This window comes from Numenius arquata, chromosome 4 (assembly GCF_964106895.1).
Source record: "Numenius arquata chromosome 4, bNumArq3.hap1.1, whole genome shotgun sequence".
NCBI classification, from domain to species: domain Eukaryota; kingdom Metazoa; phylum Chordata; class Aves; order Charadriiformes; family Scolopacidae; genus Numenius; species Numenius arquata.
The window spans coordinates 34,284,659-34,304,017 of NC_133579.1; the positions used below are offsets into that span (position 1 = coordinate 34,284,659).

The 19,359-nt window shown below is 37.8% G+C and overlaps 1 protein-coding gene across 1 annotated transcript in view; it reads left to right on the forward strand.

The window, feature by feature from the left end:
* INVS (inversin) overlaps window positions 1-19,359 on the forward strand; it is a 92,044-nt gene that overhangs the window by 64,116 nt on the left and 8,569 nt on the right. The window contains exons 10-13 of the mRNA XM_074146383.1: window positions 82-188; window positions 3,481-3,693; window positions 11,538-11,839; window positions 15,366-16,170. Of these exons, the coding sequence (XP_074002484.1) occupies window positions 82-188; window positions 3,481-3,693; window positions 11,538-11,839; window positions 15,366-16,170 (1,427 nt within the window). The remainder of the gene's footprint in view (window positions 1-81; window positions 189-3,480; window positions 3,694-11,537; window positions 11,840-15,365; window positions 16,171-19,359) is intronic.

Below are 19,359 nucleotides of genomic sequence, written 5' to 3' on the forward strand. Positions count from 1 at the left end.
ACAGCATGATTTACAACTTTTCTTGTGCCATGATAGAGTTTGGGGATAATATTTACTTTTGTTCTGTTCTATTGTTTACAGGGAAGAACTGCTTTGCACTGGCTCTGTAACAATGGCTACCTTGATGCTATTAAGTTGCTGCTTGGTTTTGATGCTTTCCCTAATCATATGGAGAACAGCGAGGAGAGGTATTGCTTGTCTAAATGCATTATTTTGTAATTTAGCAAAAGTGCTACCTACTGATTTAAATGTTAAGTGTTCAGATATTGTCAGAGAATTGTGATCTTGTATCTAAAAGGAGTGCTTTAATCTTGGGCTTCATTGTAAGCAGCTTTTCTAACGTGAAAAATGTGTTAAGTAAGACCTTGCAACTTCAATTGTTTATACTTTTGAACCTTGAACTTACGGAGATTTCTGCAAGTATTTACTCATTCTAGTCTTGTTTGAAATTTTAAAGATCTTTTTCATTTATGTGAAGTTGTCAGTGGATATGTACGGACAAAGGATAAAAAGGAATTTCTGCTGCTGTTGGAGTAGACTGGAATTTTCCTTTCCTATTTGCTAGAACTGCGGTGAGAAGAAAGAAAATGGGAGAAATGTAATGCTATGGTTTAAAATAGCAATTACAAATTACCTGGTGGTTAACTGTATTCTAAAGGCCTAGTTTAAAAAAAAAATCCTTCTATAATCATAAAGAGACAGTACATTTGCATCTCTTTTCTTTGTCCTTCATTGACATATAAATAATAGTTTTTTAAAAGTGATATGGGTTGTGGAGTTCAAAGGAGTCACCTGACTGTGAAGATAATTACTATTAGCACAAATCTATAATGTCTTTTTTAGAGTAGATGACCTCCTCATAATTATAAATAAAATTTTGTTCAGTATGCCATATACATTTGAATATTTCAACATTTTAAATAACTTAAAGACTTCGAAACCCCATATTTTTAGTGCTAAATTTGAAACTTCCATACTTATCCCAGTTTTTGCTTTCTTCTCCCATCATTTATCTTTTGTTCTCTGCTCTAAACCACTCAGATCTCTCTTCTTTTTCTGTTCTTATTTTTTATTGAGAAAAACAAATGAAAGTATAAGTAGTTCCTAATTAAGTACTGCCAATGCTTTGTTTAGTAATTTTTGATAGAAAATTAAATAAACAGTTGTAATTAAATTACTCTTAATAAGTAAGATTAAAAGCTGCTATTTTGCCAGAAAGGAGGCTGCTATTTTCCTTACTTTGTAGAAATGTACTAATGATGCTCAAATGTCAGAAAAAGACCTTAGCTGGGCTTTTACTATAGTCATTCAGTTAGTGTCTATTTTTGTTTCCCTTCTGGCATTAGTGTATGTTCTTATGTATAAACCTAGATTACTCAAAATATGACTAGCAGTATTCCAAATGTCAGCCCTGAAGCACTAGTCTATGTGCAGAACAAAGCAGATCCCCAATGTTTCTAGATGAATCAATCTTTAAATATAATTCTTCTTAAAATATATATAGTATATAAAAATTGCAGTCTTGCCTCAATAAATATCAACAAAACCTTATTTATTGTTAAGAGATCAAAGGTTTGGAAAGTGGAAAAATCAAGTGGAGTGTTGTAAGAGGGAGTAAAAATAACCGCATGGATACAGTTCTTCTGTAATTGGATGAAATGAGTTTTTAATCAGTAACAATTTCACCAAATAGTAACTTTTTCCCCAATATACCTATAGAAAGAAGCTTCCCTTCTTCACTTTCTTAGAGTGCAATATGAGATAGTAGTTCAAAATTCAAACATAGTGCTTAAAATTAAATAGATTTGTGAAAGATGGAGCTGAGATTTCATCTAGGATTTTAAGCTGCCCGCTTGCTTGCAGGTATGCGATCAGGTGCTAGTCTGGAGGGTGAAGGGTTTGTTGTTCTTTGCAAATTTATTTTGTAATCCAACTTCTTGTTCTGGGTGCTTCACATGATGCCAGGCTACCTGCTGCTTGACCAACTGCATGCTAAATTATGTATAGCAGCTGATGGCTGATGTCTTCTTTGCGTGTTTTCCTGTGAAGGCAGCTTGATTTAAAAGCTATTTGCTTTAGAGATAAACAGTGGAAAAGAAAATTTATAAGAGGCTTTGAACTGACACAACAGAGTAATGGCTGGTTGTAAGGAGTCTGTGTGAGCAGCCTTGAATGGGTAGTGCCCTGTCATACCAACTCCTATTCAGGTTTGATTGGAGTGATTTTTTTACTTTCAAATGTAGCTCTAATGGAGTTAGAGAATTCGCATTTAAGAATACGGGTCTTCAAGACTGGGGTCTGTAATATAATACACTGTCTTGGTACATACATGCTAGTAGCATAAAGTTCACTTTAGTATCTTTTGTACCTATTAATTAAAATATTCAAAACTAGGTATACTTTTAAAATGTGTTTTTTTGAAATGAGGTACCTTCTGGAGTTCCCATTCCTGGCTTATCAAAAATCTGTATCTCTTTAAATGCTATCAGCAACACACCTTGACATACAAATTTTCATGTTATGTCATTGTCTTTATTCCTGCAGACACTTCAGTTCAGGTACTGTTAATCCTTCCATCAAATCATTGCTGCGTGGCAAGTCCAATTGTGCTTTCTGTCTGTTTTGCTTTGCTTACCAGCATTGCGTCCTAGCAAGTTACCATCAAAAAGAGCCCTAATTTTCACAATCGCATGCATTGACACTTGCTATTTGATAGTCTTGTATTATATGGTCTTGACTATGGTTTGTGACTGATAATTTTCAGTCACTAGATGTCTTTGCCTAATGTTTCAGTGTTGGTGAGGGAGGTATGTACATTTTGCTCCTGTGTTGACAGTGGGAATTTTGGGAATTATTTTTAAAAGTGCTTAGGCATCTTTAACACCATTTAAAAGCAAAGCCATTTAATATTTTGAGCACCTGTGTCCATTTGAAAACAGCCTTAAGTCTTCCTAGTGATTTGAAAAAAAAAGTTATCCTTTGATGCAGGTATAGTCCTGCTGCTTGGTCAGTCCTCAGTCATTGTTATAGAAGCAAAACCAGGTTTGACACTGAATCTCTAGAACTTCATATGGAAATAACACAAAAAATATTTTAATTTGCTTTTTCTTTAGATGATATTTGTATATGAGAACCTCAGTAACACCTTTCTAAGATCCCTTGCCTAAAACAATTAATTCTATAGATATGGTTTTGGAGGATTTTGATCCAACACTTCATATAGTCTACCCCTCCTCCCTTATATTAGGAGACTGAAATAAGCCTTAAACATAGTCACAGTGTGTAGAATGAGTAAGACAGGAAACTAATATTAAAAAATTAGTAAAACAGCCTACTGAAAACAGCGTTTAATCAGTCTTCATACTAGAAGTTGTCTTATTATGAAATGTGGATGAAGTAAATACACATTACGGTTAGAATTCTTGTTGAGTGATAATTGTTGTGGGTTTGGTGTTTTGTTTTGTTTGGTTTTTTTTTTAGATACACTCCGCTTGATTATGCCTTGCTTGGTGAACACCATGAAGTAATTCAGTTCATGTTAGAACATGGGGCTCTGTCTATAGCTGCCATACAGGACATTGCTGCTTTCAAAATTCAGGCTGTCTACAAAGGATACAAAGTTAGAAAGGCTTTTCAAGAGAGGAAGAATCTTTTAATGAAACATGAACAGCTGAGAAAAGATGCTGCTGCCAAGTAAGTCTGAGACTTGAAATCTGCTCCAGCAAATAGACGTTTGTCATAAGTTTGTATATATCAATGTATGATTTTATCTATTGCTCATCATCACTTATTGTTCCTCTTAGTAAAATTCATGAAACTGTGGGAAGCATATAATGGACTTTTTTTTCCATACACCTGTAGATGGAAATTATTTTCCAGATAAACCCAAATTAAATAAAAAGCTTTATATAATAGACAAGAACGAGGCAAAATACCAAAAGCTGAGAAAGTAGCACATTAGCATCTGTGAATCTCTACCTGATATTCTCTATGATGATAAAAAGGTTTTGAAAACATTCATCACTGTAAGGTAATGGAAATAATTATTGACTTATCAACTCTTTGATATCAGTTTTGAAAAGAAATTAGTAAGTAGATGAAGAAAAAAACAAACAGGAAAAGCCTTAACTTACTGTTTCACAGAGGAGGTTGTGCTTTTCTAGCAAACGGAACTCCTGGATTTTATTTGCAACTTCTGTCTTGGCAGTATCATTCTCTGCACTTATATTTTCTGCTCTTGAATTAGAGAGTTACCATGAAATCATTATATTAGATTATAGATAATTAACATGTGCAATTCAAATAGTTATTTGTAAGATGTGTAGGTTCTGACTGAGTTTCTACCCTATTTAAATGAGGTAATGGTAACAAAGTGGTGAAATTCTGGAATGAGAAAGTACATAAATGATTATCAAAATACTTCGCTTGCTTGGGCTTTATCCTTAAGATTCATAATATGAAGAAGAACAAATTAGCACCTGGTTTCTCTTCAAGAAATCTAATGAAAAAAACGTAACAGTCTAAAAGATTTCTGCATGATTTCTGTAGTATTATTTCTGTAAAGAGAGGCTGTATGATTAAACACACAACATAACATAATTATTCCACCTAGAGGTATTTTTGTTGGTTCCGTGTATCATAGACAAAGTCAGCTGTCCTCTGCTCTATTTCAAAGTTGGTAGTTTGATGTTCTGCATAACTGGCCGGTCAGACCTTCATTGGGTTCAAATGCTGCTACTACTCTATTGGTGAATAATTATAATTTCCCTGTAAGAACCAAAGGTAGAAATATCAGATGACTACTCTCTTGCTCACATCTTTAGATCCTAAAGTTGTAACTTGCAACCTTCCTACTATTTGCATTTTCTGCTGAAGTCAGTAGTAGTCAAACCATGCATGGAGAAGCTGCATTTGAAAATGTCCTGAACATCTTATGTATTTCTTTTTAATTTGGAGAAATCTGCTTCTTGCTGTGTGGTCACAACTGACTTTAGCAAATGAGGTAATTTTATTCTTTGTGATGACAGTCATTTTTAGAAGAATCTGTGATACCCCATCTAGAAGATTAAATGAAAAAAGATTGCCTCATGGAAATTGGGGGGGAGGGGGGGGGAACGGGTGTGGGTTTATCATTGTTTTCCTTTGTGAGTTTCTGATGTACTTTCTGAAACTTACTAAGCTGCTGTTGATTTGTTTGAAAACAATAGAAACAAAGTTTGTGTACCAAATACCATAAAAACAGAATTAAAATACAATTGGAGTGTACAAGCAAATCAAGTTGTCACATAACAAATTTTATTTAATTGCAATTTTATGATCTGTAATAAACTGGAGGGGACATTATGTTGTCATCATTTTGCGTACCCATCTGCGCATTCCACAGCTAAAATTGGCCAGGGTGTTGCTACATACAAAAAACTAATATCCCTACTGATGTTTAAAAATCTGCTCTCCAGATGAAAGTATACATTATGTAGGAATCCAGAATGATGGTGAACTCCTAGATTGAAACCCCACCCCCCAATTATTTCGGTGTTTGCATTTAAAACTTGCTTTGTAATATGTTACATTAGAGAGTCTCACTAATATAAATCATTCCTAAGTCTGCATGTTTTTAATTAGTGTTTTTTTTCTTCTATTTTTTTTTAACAAAAAGTCAACCAACATCTCATACCTGTATTATTTTCTGATAAAGTTACATTCACTGTATTCGATGCCTGTGAAATATTTCTATACAAACATATTCTCCAATGTTGAACAAACCTGTATCAAAAAAATGGTGATTTATAAAATGAAGATTGATGCAGACCAAAACAACATGCGCGCTATTATGTCATTGAGCACAGAGACATATCAGGAGAACAATTTGGCTAAGCAGGGAAGCCATGACGGAGCTCAAATGCAAAAAGGAAGTGTACAGGAGGTAGAAGCCGGGATGGGCTGCAAAGGAAGAGTTTAAAACCATAGCTTGGTATTGTAGGGATGGTGTCAGAACAGCCAAAATTCAAATGGAGTTGAGGTTTGCAAGGGATGTCACAGGTAACGAGTTGAGCTTCTACTTCTACATTTATAGTAAAAGGCTGAGTAAGGGAAACATGGCCGTGTTGCTGAATGGTGTGAGTGATTTAGTGACAACAAACACAGGTATGGCAGAAGTACCAAAGGTGCCAAGAGAACTAACTGGTGTCCTTAAAAGGCCACTTTCCAGCATCTTTTGAAGGTCACAGAGGTCAAGGAAGGTCCCCAACAATTGGAGGAAAGCAAGTGTTGCACCCAACTTCAAAAAGAGCAAAAGAACAATCTGGGGAACTGCAGACTGGTTGGCCTCACTTTGGTCCCTGGGAAACTTGTAACAGTCATAATGTGAAACGAGAGATTTTTGACTGGAAAGTTGTACGGTCTCCATCCTTGAAGGTTTTCAAGACCCAACTGGATAAAACCCTGAGCAACCCAGTCTGACCTTATAGTTGGCCCTTTTTTGATAAAAACATTGGCCTTGATGACTTCTGAGATCCCTTCCAATATGTTTTACCTTATATCTTATGATCCTTTGGGAGAGGGTAATACTGATGGAGTGTACGAGCATTAAAAATTTTAACAGGCATAAACGTAGCACTATAATGGGTGCTTTTCTTCAGTGGGAGTGAAAGTAGCTTTTAAAGGTTATTAATAGGTGGGATGGAGAACCTGGCAGGAGGGAAGCAGTGCTTTAGGAGAGTAGCACAGAGGTAATCAGGGAAGGAAGCATTTAAAAAACAGTCAGACTACATACAGGTAAAATGATGAACTTTTAAAACTTTTTCACAAAAAAGCTTTTATTTTACTTTTTACATACCCAGGTCTTTAATAATAGAATATTTAAGGGTTTAAAGCATTTTCAGAGGAAACTGATGTCCAATATATTGGTTTTTGAAAGGGCTGCAGAACTCATTAATCACTTGCTAACTTTCTGTTTTAATTTCTCAGGATAGATTCCTGAATCCGTACTTCTGTTTTTACTAAGTCTTCTAGTTCATTCTGACCAGTTGGAGGGAACTGATTGAGAATGTGGATATGAAAGGGAAATGGATGAAAGTGAGTAAGAGTAACTCACTTGTGATATTTAGGAAGAGAAGAACTGCAAGAAAAAGAAAATGTTCAATTAAACAGCCTTCAATAGATTTAGAAAAATGTTCTAGCAGCAATAGAGTACAAGTACATTATGAGGTTCCTCAAAAAAACTGGTAGTAAGGTCTGCATGCTGAGAATAGATAGGAAGTGTAGCAAGAGAGAAAATAATGAGCTCTTCAGCAACCTGAAAAGGGAAAGCATATAGTGGAAATGTAGTGCAATTACTAAAATTGAGGGTAATAGTAACATACAATGATAAAATTCAACAGTTTGAGGTGCAAAATAAGAACAAAACTAGCAAGGGATACGAAGTATCACAATAAATCATTGTAAACATACACATTGTTAAAGGAAGAGCAAAAAAAGAGTTGATCTGCAGGTGATGCTAAGAAGGCTGAAGTATTCTAGGTCTTTTTTTTTTTGCTTCAGTCTTCCTTAAATGTCAAATGATGTCCAGTAGCAAATGGAATTCACACTAGTAACAAAGGACAGCAAAATGCAGGCTACTGAATACTGAAACAATAGTTTAGAGACTAATCGGGTAAGTGAGATGCTTTCGGATAAGTTTAGCCTGATAAAATTCATCCTGAGGTGTTCAGAAAACTGGAAGATACAACCTTGAAATGGTTACCCTTAAAAAGTTTAGGAGGAGTGGTGGGACTGGAGAATTCATGAAATGAGCACAGTTTCCGCGTTCTCAAAGGGGAATAAGAGGAACCTGTAGACCTGTAACACTTCAGTCCCAAGAGCAACAGAATTGTTGAGGTTGTAAAGGACCTTTTGAGATCACCTAGTCCATCCCTGTCCCTGCTCAAAGAGGGTCAGCTGCAGCAGCTTGCCCAGGACCAAGTCCAGTCAGGTTTTCAGTATCTATGCAAATAGAGACTCCACAACCTCTCTGGGCAACCTGTTCCAGTGTTTGACCACCCTTAGTAAAAAAGTGTTTTCTTGTGTTCAAATAGAATTTTGTGAGTTTTAATTTATGCTTATTGCCTGCTGTCGTGTTAAGGGGTGCTACTGACAACAGTCTGGCTCCATCTTCTTCATTCCCTTCCATCAGGTGTTTATAGACATAGATGAGATTTCCCCCTGAGCCTTCTCTTGACCAGGCTGTGAATAGTCCCAGCTCTCTCAGCCTCTTCTCATATGAAAGATGCTCCAGTCCCTTAATCTTCTCCACGGCCTTTCACTGGATTCATTACAGTAACTCCATATCTCTCTTATCCTGGAATGAGTGATCTAACTTCTATGTATCTGGATCATAACAAAGCAAGAAGTAATGGCTGGTCTGAATTTGCTAAGAACAAATTATATCAAACCAACTCATTTTATTTTGTGACAGAATAACAAGTTTTGTGGCTATGGAGGAACAGTAGCTGTCATTCGGACCTGCCTCAAGTTTTCATACTTTATCATGCGCCTTTCTCATTAGGAAAGTAGGGCAATGTAGCTTGAAATAGACTGCTATTAGATGGGTGAAAATTGCTTGGAAGAACATATGCAAAGAGTAGTTCTTAACGGTTCAGCTTTAAACTGGAAGTGTATATTGATGACAATTCCACATAAATCCATCCTGAATCTAATACTATGCAGTATTTTCATTTCAGAAGTAAAACATTAAATTTCCAAGTGGCATAAGACTTGTAAACACATTGAAGACTAAAGCAGAAATCAGAATTGTGTTAACACATATGAGAAATGGTTGAAGAAAAAAAATAGGTGGTTAGGTAAGGAAAAATGGACAGTTCTGCACATTTGGCACAGCCAACCAACATAGGAATACTGGATGGAAATTAACTGTCTTTTCAGCATTTTTGTTAAGGACTGTCTGTTAAAAGGTTGTAGTACATCATAAGCTGAACATGCTGTGATTCAACAGTGTCATGCTTTCAAAACAAAACATCATGCTAGATTGTATAGCAGGAGGTGGCTATTTATATAACACAAAATATAGTTCCTCTTTATCCTCCAGATAAGGCTTGAGCAGCAGTAGGATCATACCTGGAGTTATCGTCAGTTATGATTTTTTAAGTCACTTTTTTATTTTGCAAGGGTAATTTTAAAAATGCTCTCCAGGCACATGGATTTGTTCTGAATTTCAAACGTCTTCCACAGAGTAGATACAAAAAGCAAAGTGTTCTTAACAGAATAGAAGAGGTTAGTTTAATTTTGGCAGGATCAAAAATTCAAAGCATCTCAGTGTCTTCACGAATGCTTAAGGCTGAAACTGTTCCGATTTCCATCTGCTAAAGGCTCAGTTTCCATTCTTGCACTTTTGTAATGAAATACAAATTTATCACCATTCAGGACAAAATTCTGTTGCAATTAATGTGGAAAATCTTGGCATGCCAGCTCTGTTATCACAGAGTAGTGTTCTAACTTTTGAGCCAAAATTTGGATCCTACTGAGTTGCCAGAACCTCCTGAGAATGACTGAGAACCCTTACGTTAGGAACTTCTCTGCTTGCTTTACTTGTTCATGAAACCTAGTCTGTCACTTTAGACAACAGTAAAACTTGGAAATTTTAATTTTGAAAATATCGTCAATCATAGAACAAACTGTATTTCTAACTAAATAAGGCAAACCATGAGGGGAGGTTCATAAATATTCTTCAGGAATCTGTTAATCAGTTAAGTTCTACTGTGACAATTGGGATGATTGGCTATGAATAGGGAGCTTTGAAATCCCTTCCATTTATTATTTCATCAGTTTCAGCTGAAAAATTAGCACACAAACAAGACCTTTTGGAAAAAATATCCCCTTTTACTTCTTCTCCACTTCTAGCCCTGTGTCATTTCAATAACTTTACAACTGGTATGTTGCTGAGGTTAATGTTTTGAGTTAATCTGCTCCTCCAAGGAGCGCAGGGCACTTGGGCTTGATTGCGTATCACACAACCTCTCTCACGCTTTCTTTTCTAATACCTTGAATGGAGGATACTGGTAATAGTCTTCTTGATTCTTGTGGAGAAAAGGACTATTCTGTGACTAGTAAGATCTGATTTATCAGCTCAAACAGCAGAGTAATGGCAGTGAGATCCATACTGTACATGAGATAGACATCCCCACATAGTCCGTTTGTGGAACGCCAATATTATTTGAAACTAGCCACTTTTTTTCCATGCCAGAGGGAATACTGAACCTCGGGCTGCCAGGATTGTATTTTTTAGACCAATTAGCAGCTTTTCAGGTACAAAGTTCAATCAGCTTCTTCTGCAGAGCGTACTTGATAAGATAGTACTGACAGATAAAGTTAAGGCTTCCACCTGGCAGCTCGCACTGAAGTGACATATAGTGGCATTGATGCGACTCCCAGGAGCAGAGGGTGGCACTAACCTGTCATATGCTGTGCTGTGAGCTAATGTGTCAACAGGCTGCACACTGCATCGTAGCATTGGAAGCAAGTTAAAATCTCAGGCAGCTACATGATACGACATTTACCACCTGTCCATTCCAACAGGAAAAGTGTCGCTTCATCTTACAACCAATGCTTAATTTATAAAACCAGATTTATAAAACCTGTAGGTAGATATGTGATGTTTGCTATATGCTATTGGGTTTATTCTGCTAAAGTGTAATGACATCCCACTGTATTTCAAAACAGGCTGCAAAATTTTATTTAACAGATGCGCCTTTTCTAACCTTGTCCAAATTCCTTTTATATCTACACTATTTAAGAGATGCATGACTTCTTTCATTTTTGAAAACCAAATGTTATAATTGTAATGGCATACTATGTGCACAGAAGTTTTTAATTCACGTCTCATATTTTCAGTATTTATCATTTGTGTAATGTACAAGCTGTTTACGTAAAATAAATTAATTATCTACCAATGATAAATATATATAGCAGCAAGTTAGTACCAGTAGCTAGTTTGAACTTATTCAGGTTTATAATTGCCTGTATTAATTATGACACGGGTAAGTATGAAAAATAATTTTCAAAGAGATGACATCTTTTATTAAAGTTTTCTGATTTTCAAATATAGTGCATTGCATTATTACTTATCTTAAAGCATTGTTCATTACTAATTAAAAACAGTCATTAGTATCACATTTCTTGTCTTCTGACACCTCTTCAAAATCCTGCTTTTAATTTTTGTATATTTATAAAAAAACTAAGTTTCATTGTTTTCAATAAGGGAGTGTTTTAAAATCAGTTTAAACTGCCACAAACTGAATGGGCAGCTGGCTTATAACAGCTTAACCTTCAGTAGGCTGTAGCTGCAAGTCAGTTGTTATTTTGGATCAGGCTAAGACACTTCAATGCAATAGGTCTCCCTTTCTCACTAAAAAAAAAAAATATGATGTTATAATCAGGGCTTTATTGTGGCAGTGTCAGGTTTCTAGAGAGGAATGTGTTCAAGTTGGGTACATGCTCCCAAAGTTTTGTCTTTGGAATTCTAATGGTATTGACTATAATTACAGGAAACGTGAAGAGGAAAGTAAGAGAAAAGAAGCCAAGCTGCAGAAAGGGATGCAAAACGTGGAACAAAATAGGTGTCGAGTACAACAGAATCCTGCAAATCGAGAGAAGACAACCAGCGTACCGCATTTACCTAATAAACAAACTGATGCACAGAATAAGAGACCTCTGTCCGTCAATGCTTCACAGATTCAGCCAGGGAAAAACAGTAGAGGTTCACCTAAAGCTTGTCACAGCAAAGGGACACCAAAAGAGAGCTGCCTGTCAGCAGAGCCTCGGAGTGAAGGTCATAAAGTCAGGCAAGGTTTGTAATCTTTTTTAATTGTCCTGATTATCCTTTTTATCCATGTCTGGGGTTGTTTTATATATAGGACCTGTTTTACCCTTCTATCATTTCTTGTTCTTTCATTAAGCGATTCATATAGGACGGAGTTAGATACAGATTCTTTTACTGCTTGTGTTCTGTCAACATAAGTAGTCAAAAATACCAGTATCTACAGTGTCTGTAAAAATCACAGAATCACAGAATGTTATGGGGTTGGAAGGGACCTTTGGAGATCATCTGGTCCAACCCCCCTGCCAGAGCAGGTCCACCTAGAGCAGGTTGCACAGGAATGTGTCCAGGTGGGTTTTGAATGTCTCCAGAGACAGGTTGTTGAGAGTTCTTCTATTGTTTGCACTGTTTTGGAGAAAATGAGATTAAAGATATTTGGCGTATCTGTGGGATTCTTGAAGAATGTTAATGGAGAAATTGTAACTCTTGTCTTTAAATAAGGTGAAAATGAGGGTAAAATTGTTCTAAGTGACATCTCTAGCGTACAGAGGGAGCTGTTCAGCCAGCTTCATTCTCCGAGACGTGGTTCTCCTATGATCTGTCTTTGAAGTCCTCTCACTGAGAACACTCTGGGATATTTTTTGAGAAGTGAGACTGTTTTTAGAAATTGTACTATGAAACAGTGTGTTGAAGCTCTTTCTGTTACTTTTCCTGCCCTGCTCCATCCTTTTATTGTATCTGTAAATATATCACCGGTTTACCATCATTTCTTGGCCACTCCTATATTAGTTTTTGCAAGATAAACATTTTAATAATATCTCAATCAGTTCTTACTTCAGCCAGTTACAGGAGCCCATGGCTCAAATCTTTCAAAACTGGTCATATTAAAGCATTGTTTTTATCATTAGAAGCAAATGTTCCCTCTGTTTCTTGGAACAAATATAATGGTTTCACACTGAGAGAATGACCTAAGGAAGCAGGTAGTAGGTAGTCCATGGGAAATGTGATACTTACATTTGAAAAACCACATTAATATTGAGTTGTCTACGCTACCCTTCACAGTAAACTGGGGAATTCAAACCAGCAGCAAATGCTACCAGTATGTAGCTTTGACTTTTGATTGAAGGCTTCCCTGAAGTTGGAGATCTGAAGTAGCTATGCCAGAATAATTTTTCCATGTTGATAGTTTTAAAATCATACAGGCTATTTCCTGGAGATTTTTTGCTTTTCAATATATCTTTAAAAGCAGAATATCATTTCTGTGAAAGACAGAATTTTTAAATAGAAAATTCTTCGCTATTGTTTATTGTCTTTCTTTGCAATGAGTGTTGAGCATGAAGAGAAAAAAACGCTTTACTCAAGGTGCTTCTGAAAATAACATGATAACGTGTCTACTCCTTCTACAGTCAAATCAGTTTACCTTCAGAGCTCATAAAGAAACCCCCCTCTTGCCCAATTCAAAAAGCCCGTGTTTGAAATAAACTGCCATTTTTATATAGACATTCTCTTTTTGTTATTGGAATGATGCTAGGAAAGTTGGCGCAGTAAGGATCAAATAATGAAGTCCTTTAATCAGTTCTCATTAGGTGTTTTAATCAATCCTCTTGTGACCAAAACTTTAATGGACTTCATTGGATGTTTTATTGGAATGAAATATAAATTTAGATCCTGTGGGCTGGCACTTAGAAGGATTTTTAGCAATTGCAAATAGATTTTTTACATCTGCTAACAATATATGAAAGCTGTGATTTAGTGGTGGGTCTATTCTGATCTTCACTCAGAAATCCTCTTTCCTATGTATATTACCTCATCTGCCTTATGTGTAGTAGCAACAGATAAGGGCAGTTTTTTGTGCTCTGTACTTGTTATTGCTTGGTCTTCCTATCTAAGAAAGTTTATTTCAACCTCAAAAGGTGATACAGAATACTTAAATGATGTTTTTTCCCATTTCCTAATTATCCAGTTGTTGAGATTGGAAAGTTTTGCACATTCTTAAAATTAAGTTTAAACAATTTAAATGTGCAATAGTGAATGCGTTCTACTTGCTGTACGTATGAACCAGATCATGGGTTTTGGTGAGTTCAGAATGACAAGGCCATTTTAAAAGGCCATGTTCTTTTTACTCGCAACTGTAAAAAATAACTTGTTGGGAGATGAAAATAGCGTTGTGAGAGTCCTGGAAATTTCATACATTTGAATTGACTGTCAGCCCTATACCATTTTTATTGATGGCACTGGCAATTTTGTACTTGGCTTCATTAAGAGTGGGATTAGGCCCACAGAAATCTTGGCTTCGAAAGGCACATTTTTTAAATTGTCTATTCCCCTGGTGTAATGAGAGAGAGAGAGGGAATTTCCTTCTTCCTTCTGGGAGATAAAAATAGATAAAAACTAATTCATTAAATTAATAATATATTAAAATAGCTTAGAATAAGATACTTTTTTTCTGTGTCCCAGAACATACAGGGCTAATTACCCATATGACCATTGTATATAAATTAGAGTAACCTCTCAGCCCATACTGACCTATCACCATGATAAATCTCTGTTGGAGACACCATTGATGATAATCCTGCGTTTCTTCTCTATACTCTGTTAATCTGCCATATTCTGTTACCCAGTCAAGGGAGTATCCTGTAAAAGCGTTACAGCGATGAAAAATGTGGAATGGTTTTACCACGTTTTGGATAATCCAGAAGATTTTCTGTGATTCCATTATATCAAAGATACCTTTCTTTTCTTTTTCCCCTCTTACCTACCCTTTAACACCCTGTTTGTTTGTTACATTTCATCATGTCTGGTCTATTTTCTCGTTCCCCTCTTAGTTTCCTAACAAAATAGAAGGTGGATGGTAGATGGAGATTTTCAGTTTTGCACTCCAGTCTGGCTTCCGAGTCATCCTCATAACCGTGTTTAGAAGCAGTTATCACACAGGATTTATTTTCCCACCCTAGGCTTGGAAAAGAAATCTTGCAGCAAGGGAAAAATAGGAAGGACTTTATGGTTTCACTTAGGATGTCAAGGAAAGTACTGAGAAGCCAATTGCTCTGGGTTTCCTGGGTCAGTGGGTTACCCTGTCTGTCATCATGTGCCAGGATGCAGGGTGACTGGAGCAGAACTTTAACAAATAAGCTTGAAACAGTCTGTTACGGTGTCTTCCCTGGAACAAGCAGGTGTGCTCATGGGGCTGCATTCCTGCACCATGTGGTGAGCTCGTTTCTTTGAAGACGACCAGTATTTTCAGGTAGCTGAAGACATAATTTCTTCCTGTGACTCTTTTTTAGGTATCATCTAACTCAATTGTAATGTGAGAAAGAGATATACTTGTAGAATGGTAAGCAAATGAAGAAGTAGTTTGGGACTGTACTGTTGCAGGCAATCATGTTCTCTTCTGATTCTTCCTCTTTATCCTTTTTTTGTTTTGTTTTGTTTTGTTTTTTTCATTTGTGTAAATCCTTGTGTGCCTTAAAGGTAATTGAGCAAAAAAAATTAGAGACATAAACTATGTTTTGCTGGATCAGAGCCTGAATGTTGGTTTCCATTTCTCTGTCTAAAGGTTCATTGAGGAAACATGTCAGAAGCAAGTCAAGTGGTGTCCATTTCCATTGTGGCAAAGCAAAAGAGGGAACAAAAGCTGAAGTGAAACATCAGGTTGCAGCTGCTCCAGAACCAGATGGAGAAAAGCAGAAGGAGCACGCTGTCGAGGCAACAGGGACATGTGCTCGGAGGAGCAGAAGGCATACTTCTGCTTGTAGGACTGCTAGTGTTGGGGGAAAATTAAGAGATCAAAGTCAGTCTTCATCTGGCAACAGGGACCATTGTGAAGGAACGGCTGTGTTCTTCTGCAACGTCAGTTGTACTGGTGCAACTGCGAAAAGCTCAAAGCAACGTGCAGCTTCTTCCAAAGGCAAAAGGCATCAGCAGAAATCCAGAAATAAAGAGGTAAATGATGAGCGATGTTCACCAGCTGGCTCTAGTAGACCAGGAAGTGCCAAAACGGTATTTGTAAACACCAGAAATGACATTGTGCATGCTGGAGAACAAACTAACAAAGTGGGAAATAACGAATTAACAAAAAAGGTCTCCCCTTTATTGTCTGCTGAGGCAGAACCTACCGTAACTGTGCCAAGAAACCCGGCAGTGTGTTCTGCTCCTGATGACAGCTTGAACTTGGAAAAAACAGGCATAATTGGATCCAGGAATGCAGATGATCAATTGTGTTCTGTCGCATGGCAAAGTACAAATATTGAACTAATCCCCTTAGAGATTCGAATGCAGATAATAGAAAAAGAAAGAAAAAGGAAAGAGCTGTTTCGGAAGAAGAACTACGCTGCTACAGTCATACAGAGGACGTGGAGAAGGTGAGACACTGTTTTGGTACCTGGAGAAGAGTGAGATACAAGCAGATGTAAATTAAATTAGGCTTGTTGGCAATGCATTTTATTTGGTCCTTTTGCTTACAACATTACTAGTGCTAAATCAGGAATTTAATAATCTTTCACCAAACAAGTGGAAGTGGGTTCCAGTCGCCTGGAGTTAAATTAGTAAGTTCATAAAAAGTGCAAGGTAAGTGATGGCTTTTAATAATTGGAGAAGTTATTAAACTTCTATTTCAAGTCCTGGTGTTTCTTTAGAGAGTGCAGATCAACATTTGCCTAAGCCTAGAGTTCATTGCTGTCGCGTTCATTAGCAAACTTGCACATGTAGGGATATAGGGCTTTTTCCAGAAAAAGGGTTTAGTAACCAGATCCTTCACCACAATTTACCAACACACCTGAAATTGTGTCCTGACCTGTCTATTAACTGGAAAACCAAACCAGAAGAGGTTTGGAAGCTCGGGTGGAGTTCGTTACCAAAACTTGAAGCTAACTTGAGTAACTCGATTGAGCAGGAGCAGCTGCTGTACAGAAGCAGCAGACAGGAGGGAGCGAGGTGTCCCAGGGATTGCTTTCCACAGCATTGTCCTGCTTGCATGGATGCCTGAGTTTCAGCCTCAGAAATACAGTCATTTTTGATTTACCTGCTCCTTAATTTCTTACTAAAATTGACAGGAAGAGTATGGCAGCTATAGGTGAAGCATACAATATGTACATAATTCTTACTTGCTATTTTTTATTGAAATTTTCTTCAGTTTTTATGTGGATGCAGAAAACTATAAATTGCTGATTTTTACTAATAACTGATCTTTCCAGGTCTCACTATTTTAATAGTTTCATATATGTTTTAATATTTCTTAGCATTCAACCCAAGAAAAAATAACAAGGAAGTTCTTTTGAGAGCCCAACTCTCACAGCCTGTGGTGCAGCTCAGTAGCGATGCAAAAATTGTTCCCCCCGACCAACCTGTATCCCAGGGAGCAGGCAGTGGATGTCTGGGAGCATTTAGAGGGGTAGTAACCTCCTTTATACTAGTCCCTGGGAAACTTGAAAGTTTCCTGCAACAGAATAATTGGGTCTTAATGCCCAACTGCCTGCAGAAAAAATGCTGAGCCTGGTAGACCTCCCTTCTTCTGGGTCACGCTGGAAGCTTTGGTTTCCTTGCAGAGAAATTCAGAGGAGCTGTTTCCTACCCCATGCCGTGCCAGGAGCCAAGTGCTACCTGTCTTCCCAGTGCAGGGCAGTGTCAGCATCCAACTGCTCTGCCACAGCATGGAGCAGAGGGGAGCGCTCAGCAGCTGGAGCATCAGGGGCTGCTCTCTCTGTCACCACAGCCAGCCTGGGCTCTTCAGCCACTCCCGGTAACGTCTTCTGGGCCGCATCAAGCAAGGCCAGGACCAAAAGTTAAGAGAGAACAGTTCTGAACACCTACTGTAAAAAAGCCTGCCATTGTGACAAGAAAAGATCTTTTTGCCAAGTACTGTGTAGCTCTGAAAGGCTAAATAAGAGGCATGCGGTTGTGCTGCCTGCTTTCAGTGGTGCTTCAAGGTTTTAAAAAAATCTCCTTATTTTGCAAGGTGGAGTGTTACCTGCATTCCCTACTGTACGAAACACCAGGGAACTGAGAGACAAGTATTACCAGCTGCTTGTTTGTGCAGTTTTGAGACCTGGTATTTCTCCCATTGCTTTTTGCAGTTAATTTATGAAGTCTGAAGAAGTCTTGTCTTTCTCAGAAAGAGCTGATGCTGCCCATTACTAGGGAGGGGACACCAGACCACACATCCCACGGTCCGAGCCGGCAGTCTGTTTGTTCCTAAACTGAAATGTGGCCATTTAAACATTTGTTTTGGCTCAGCAAGTACTTGTTGGCTCCTTCTCTTTTACTGATAGGTCTAAATATTTCCAAGCATGAGGTTGGATTTATGGTCCAGTAATATTCCAGGTTCTCTCTTCACTGTTGTTGGACTATAAAGGTTGCACTGGCTTTTGTGAGTACATTCCTATTCCAGGAAAAGTTAAAAATTTGGAACATAGTCTTTTTAATTGATTTTTGAGCCTCTTTTTTTGGTGAAAATACTGACTTTTTTGTATAGTATCACCTATTTCTGTACTTCTGTCATTTTTGCTCTCTGTTTGCTATTTATGCATCCAGCTCTGGGGTCCTCAGAAAGACATGGACCAGTTGGAGTGTGTCCAGAGGAGGCCACAAAAATGATCAGAGGGCTGGAGCACCTCTCCTATGAGGACAGGCTGAGAGAGTGGGGGGTTTTCAGCCTGGAGAAGAGAAGGCGCCAGGGAGACCTGGTTGTGGTCTTTCGGTACTTAAAGGGGGCTCATAAGAAAGACAGAGAAAGACTTTTTACCAAGGCCTGTAGTGACAGGACAAGGGAGAACAGTTTTAAACTGACAGAGGGTAGGATTAGACTGGACATAAGGAGGAAGTTTGTTACGATGAGGGTGGTGAGACACTGGAAGTCTGGAAGTACCCACAGAAGTTGCAGGTGCCCCATCATTGGGGCAAGGTGTTCAAGGTCAGATGGGACAGGGCTTTGAGCAGCCTGGTCTAGTGGAAGATGTTGGAAGGGGTTGGACTAGGGTTTGGGTTGGTCTTTAAAGGTCCCATCCAACTCAAACCATTCTGTAGTTCTGTGACTTGCTGCCATATTCCACATCCCCACAATGAACTGCAAAGCAAAGCAGCCACTTGTTCTCCCAGTGATCCACCGCTTCTGCCATCGGCTTGCTCTGCTGCTTCCAAACGCTGTGTAAGCAGCTCAGTGCTGGCAGTGTCCTCCTCAGCCTTCTTTTCTAGTGGAGACCCCGATTTCTTGTCTTACGTGTTCAGCTCCCTTTAGGTACCAAAAGGTAAAAGTAAGTCAGGAGTAGGTTAGGAGAGTATATCCCTAAGTGCTGCTATTGCTTCTGAAGGCTATGCCGTTTTCACTTAACACCAAATTACAATCCTTAGAGGAGTAGGCACGTGCCATAGCTTTCAGTCAAAGCGTACAGATGTATAGTGAGTGCTTGTGCAAATTTCCTCACAAGAACTGGGATCTAAAGCCTTGTATTGGGCTAACTTACCTGTGCAGAAATCTTGCATTCCATTTACAGTTTTGACTGTCTAAAGATTTTTGATAGATCTTACTAAACTATTCACCTGCTGAAATAGCAACA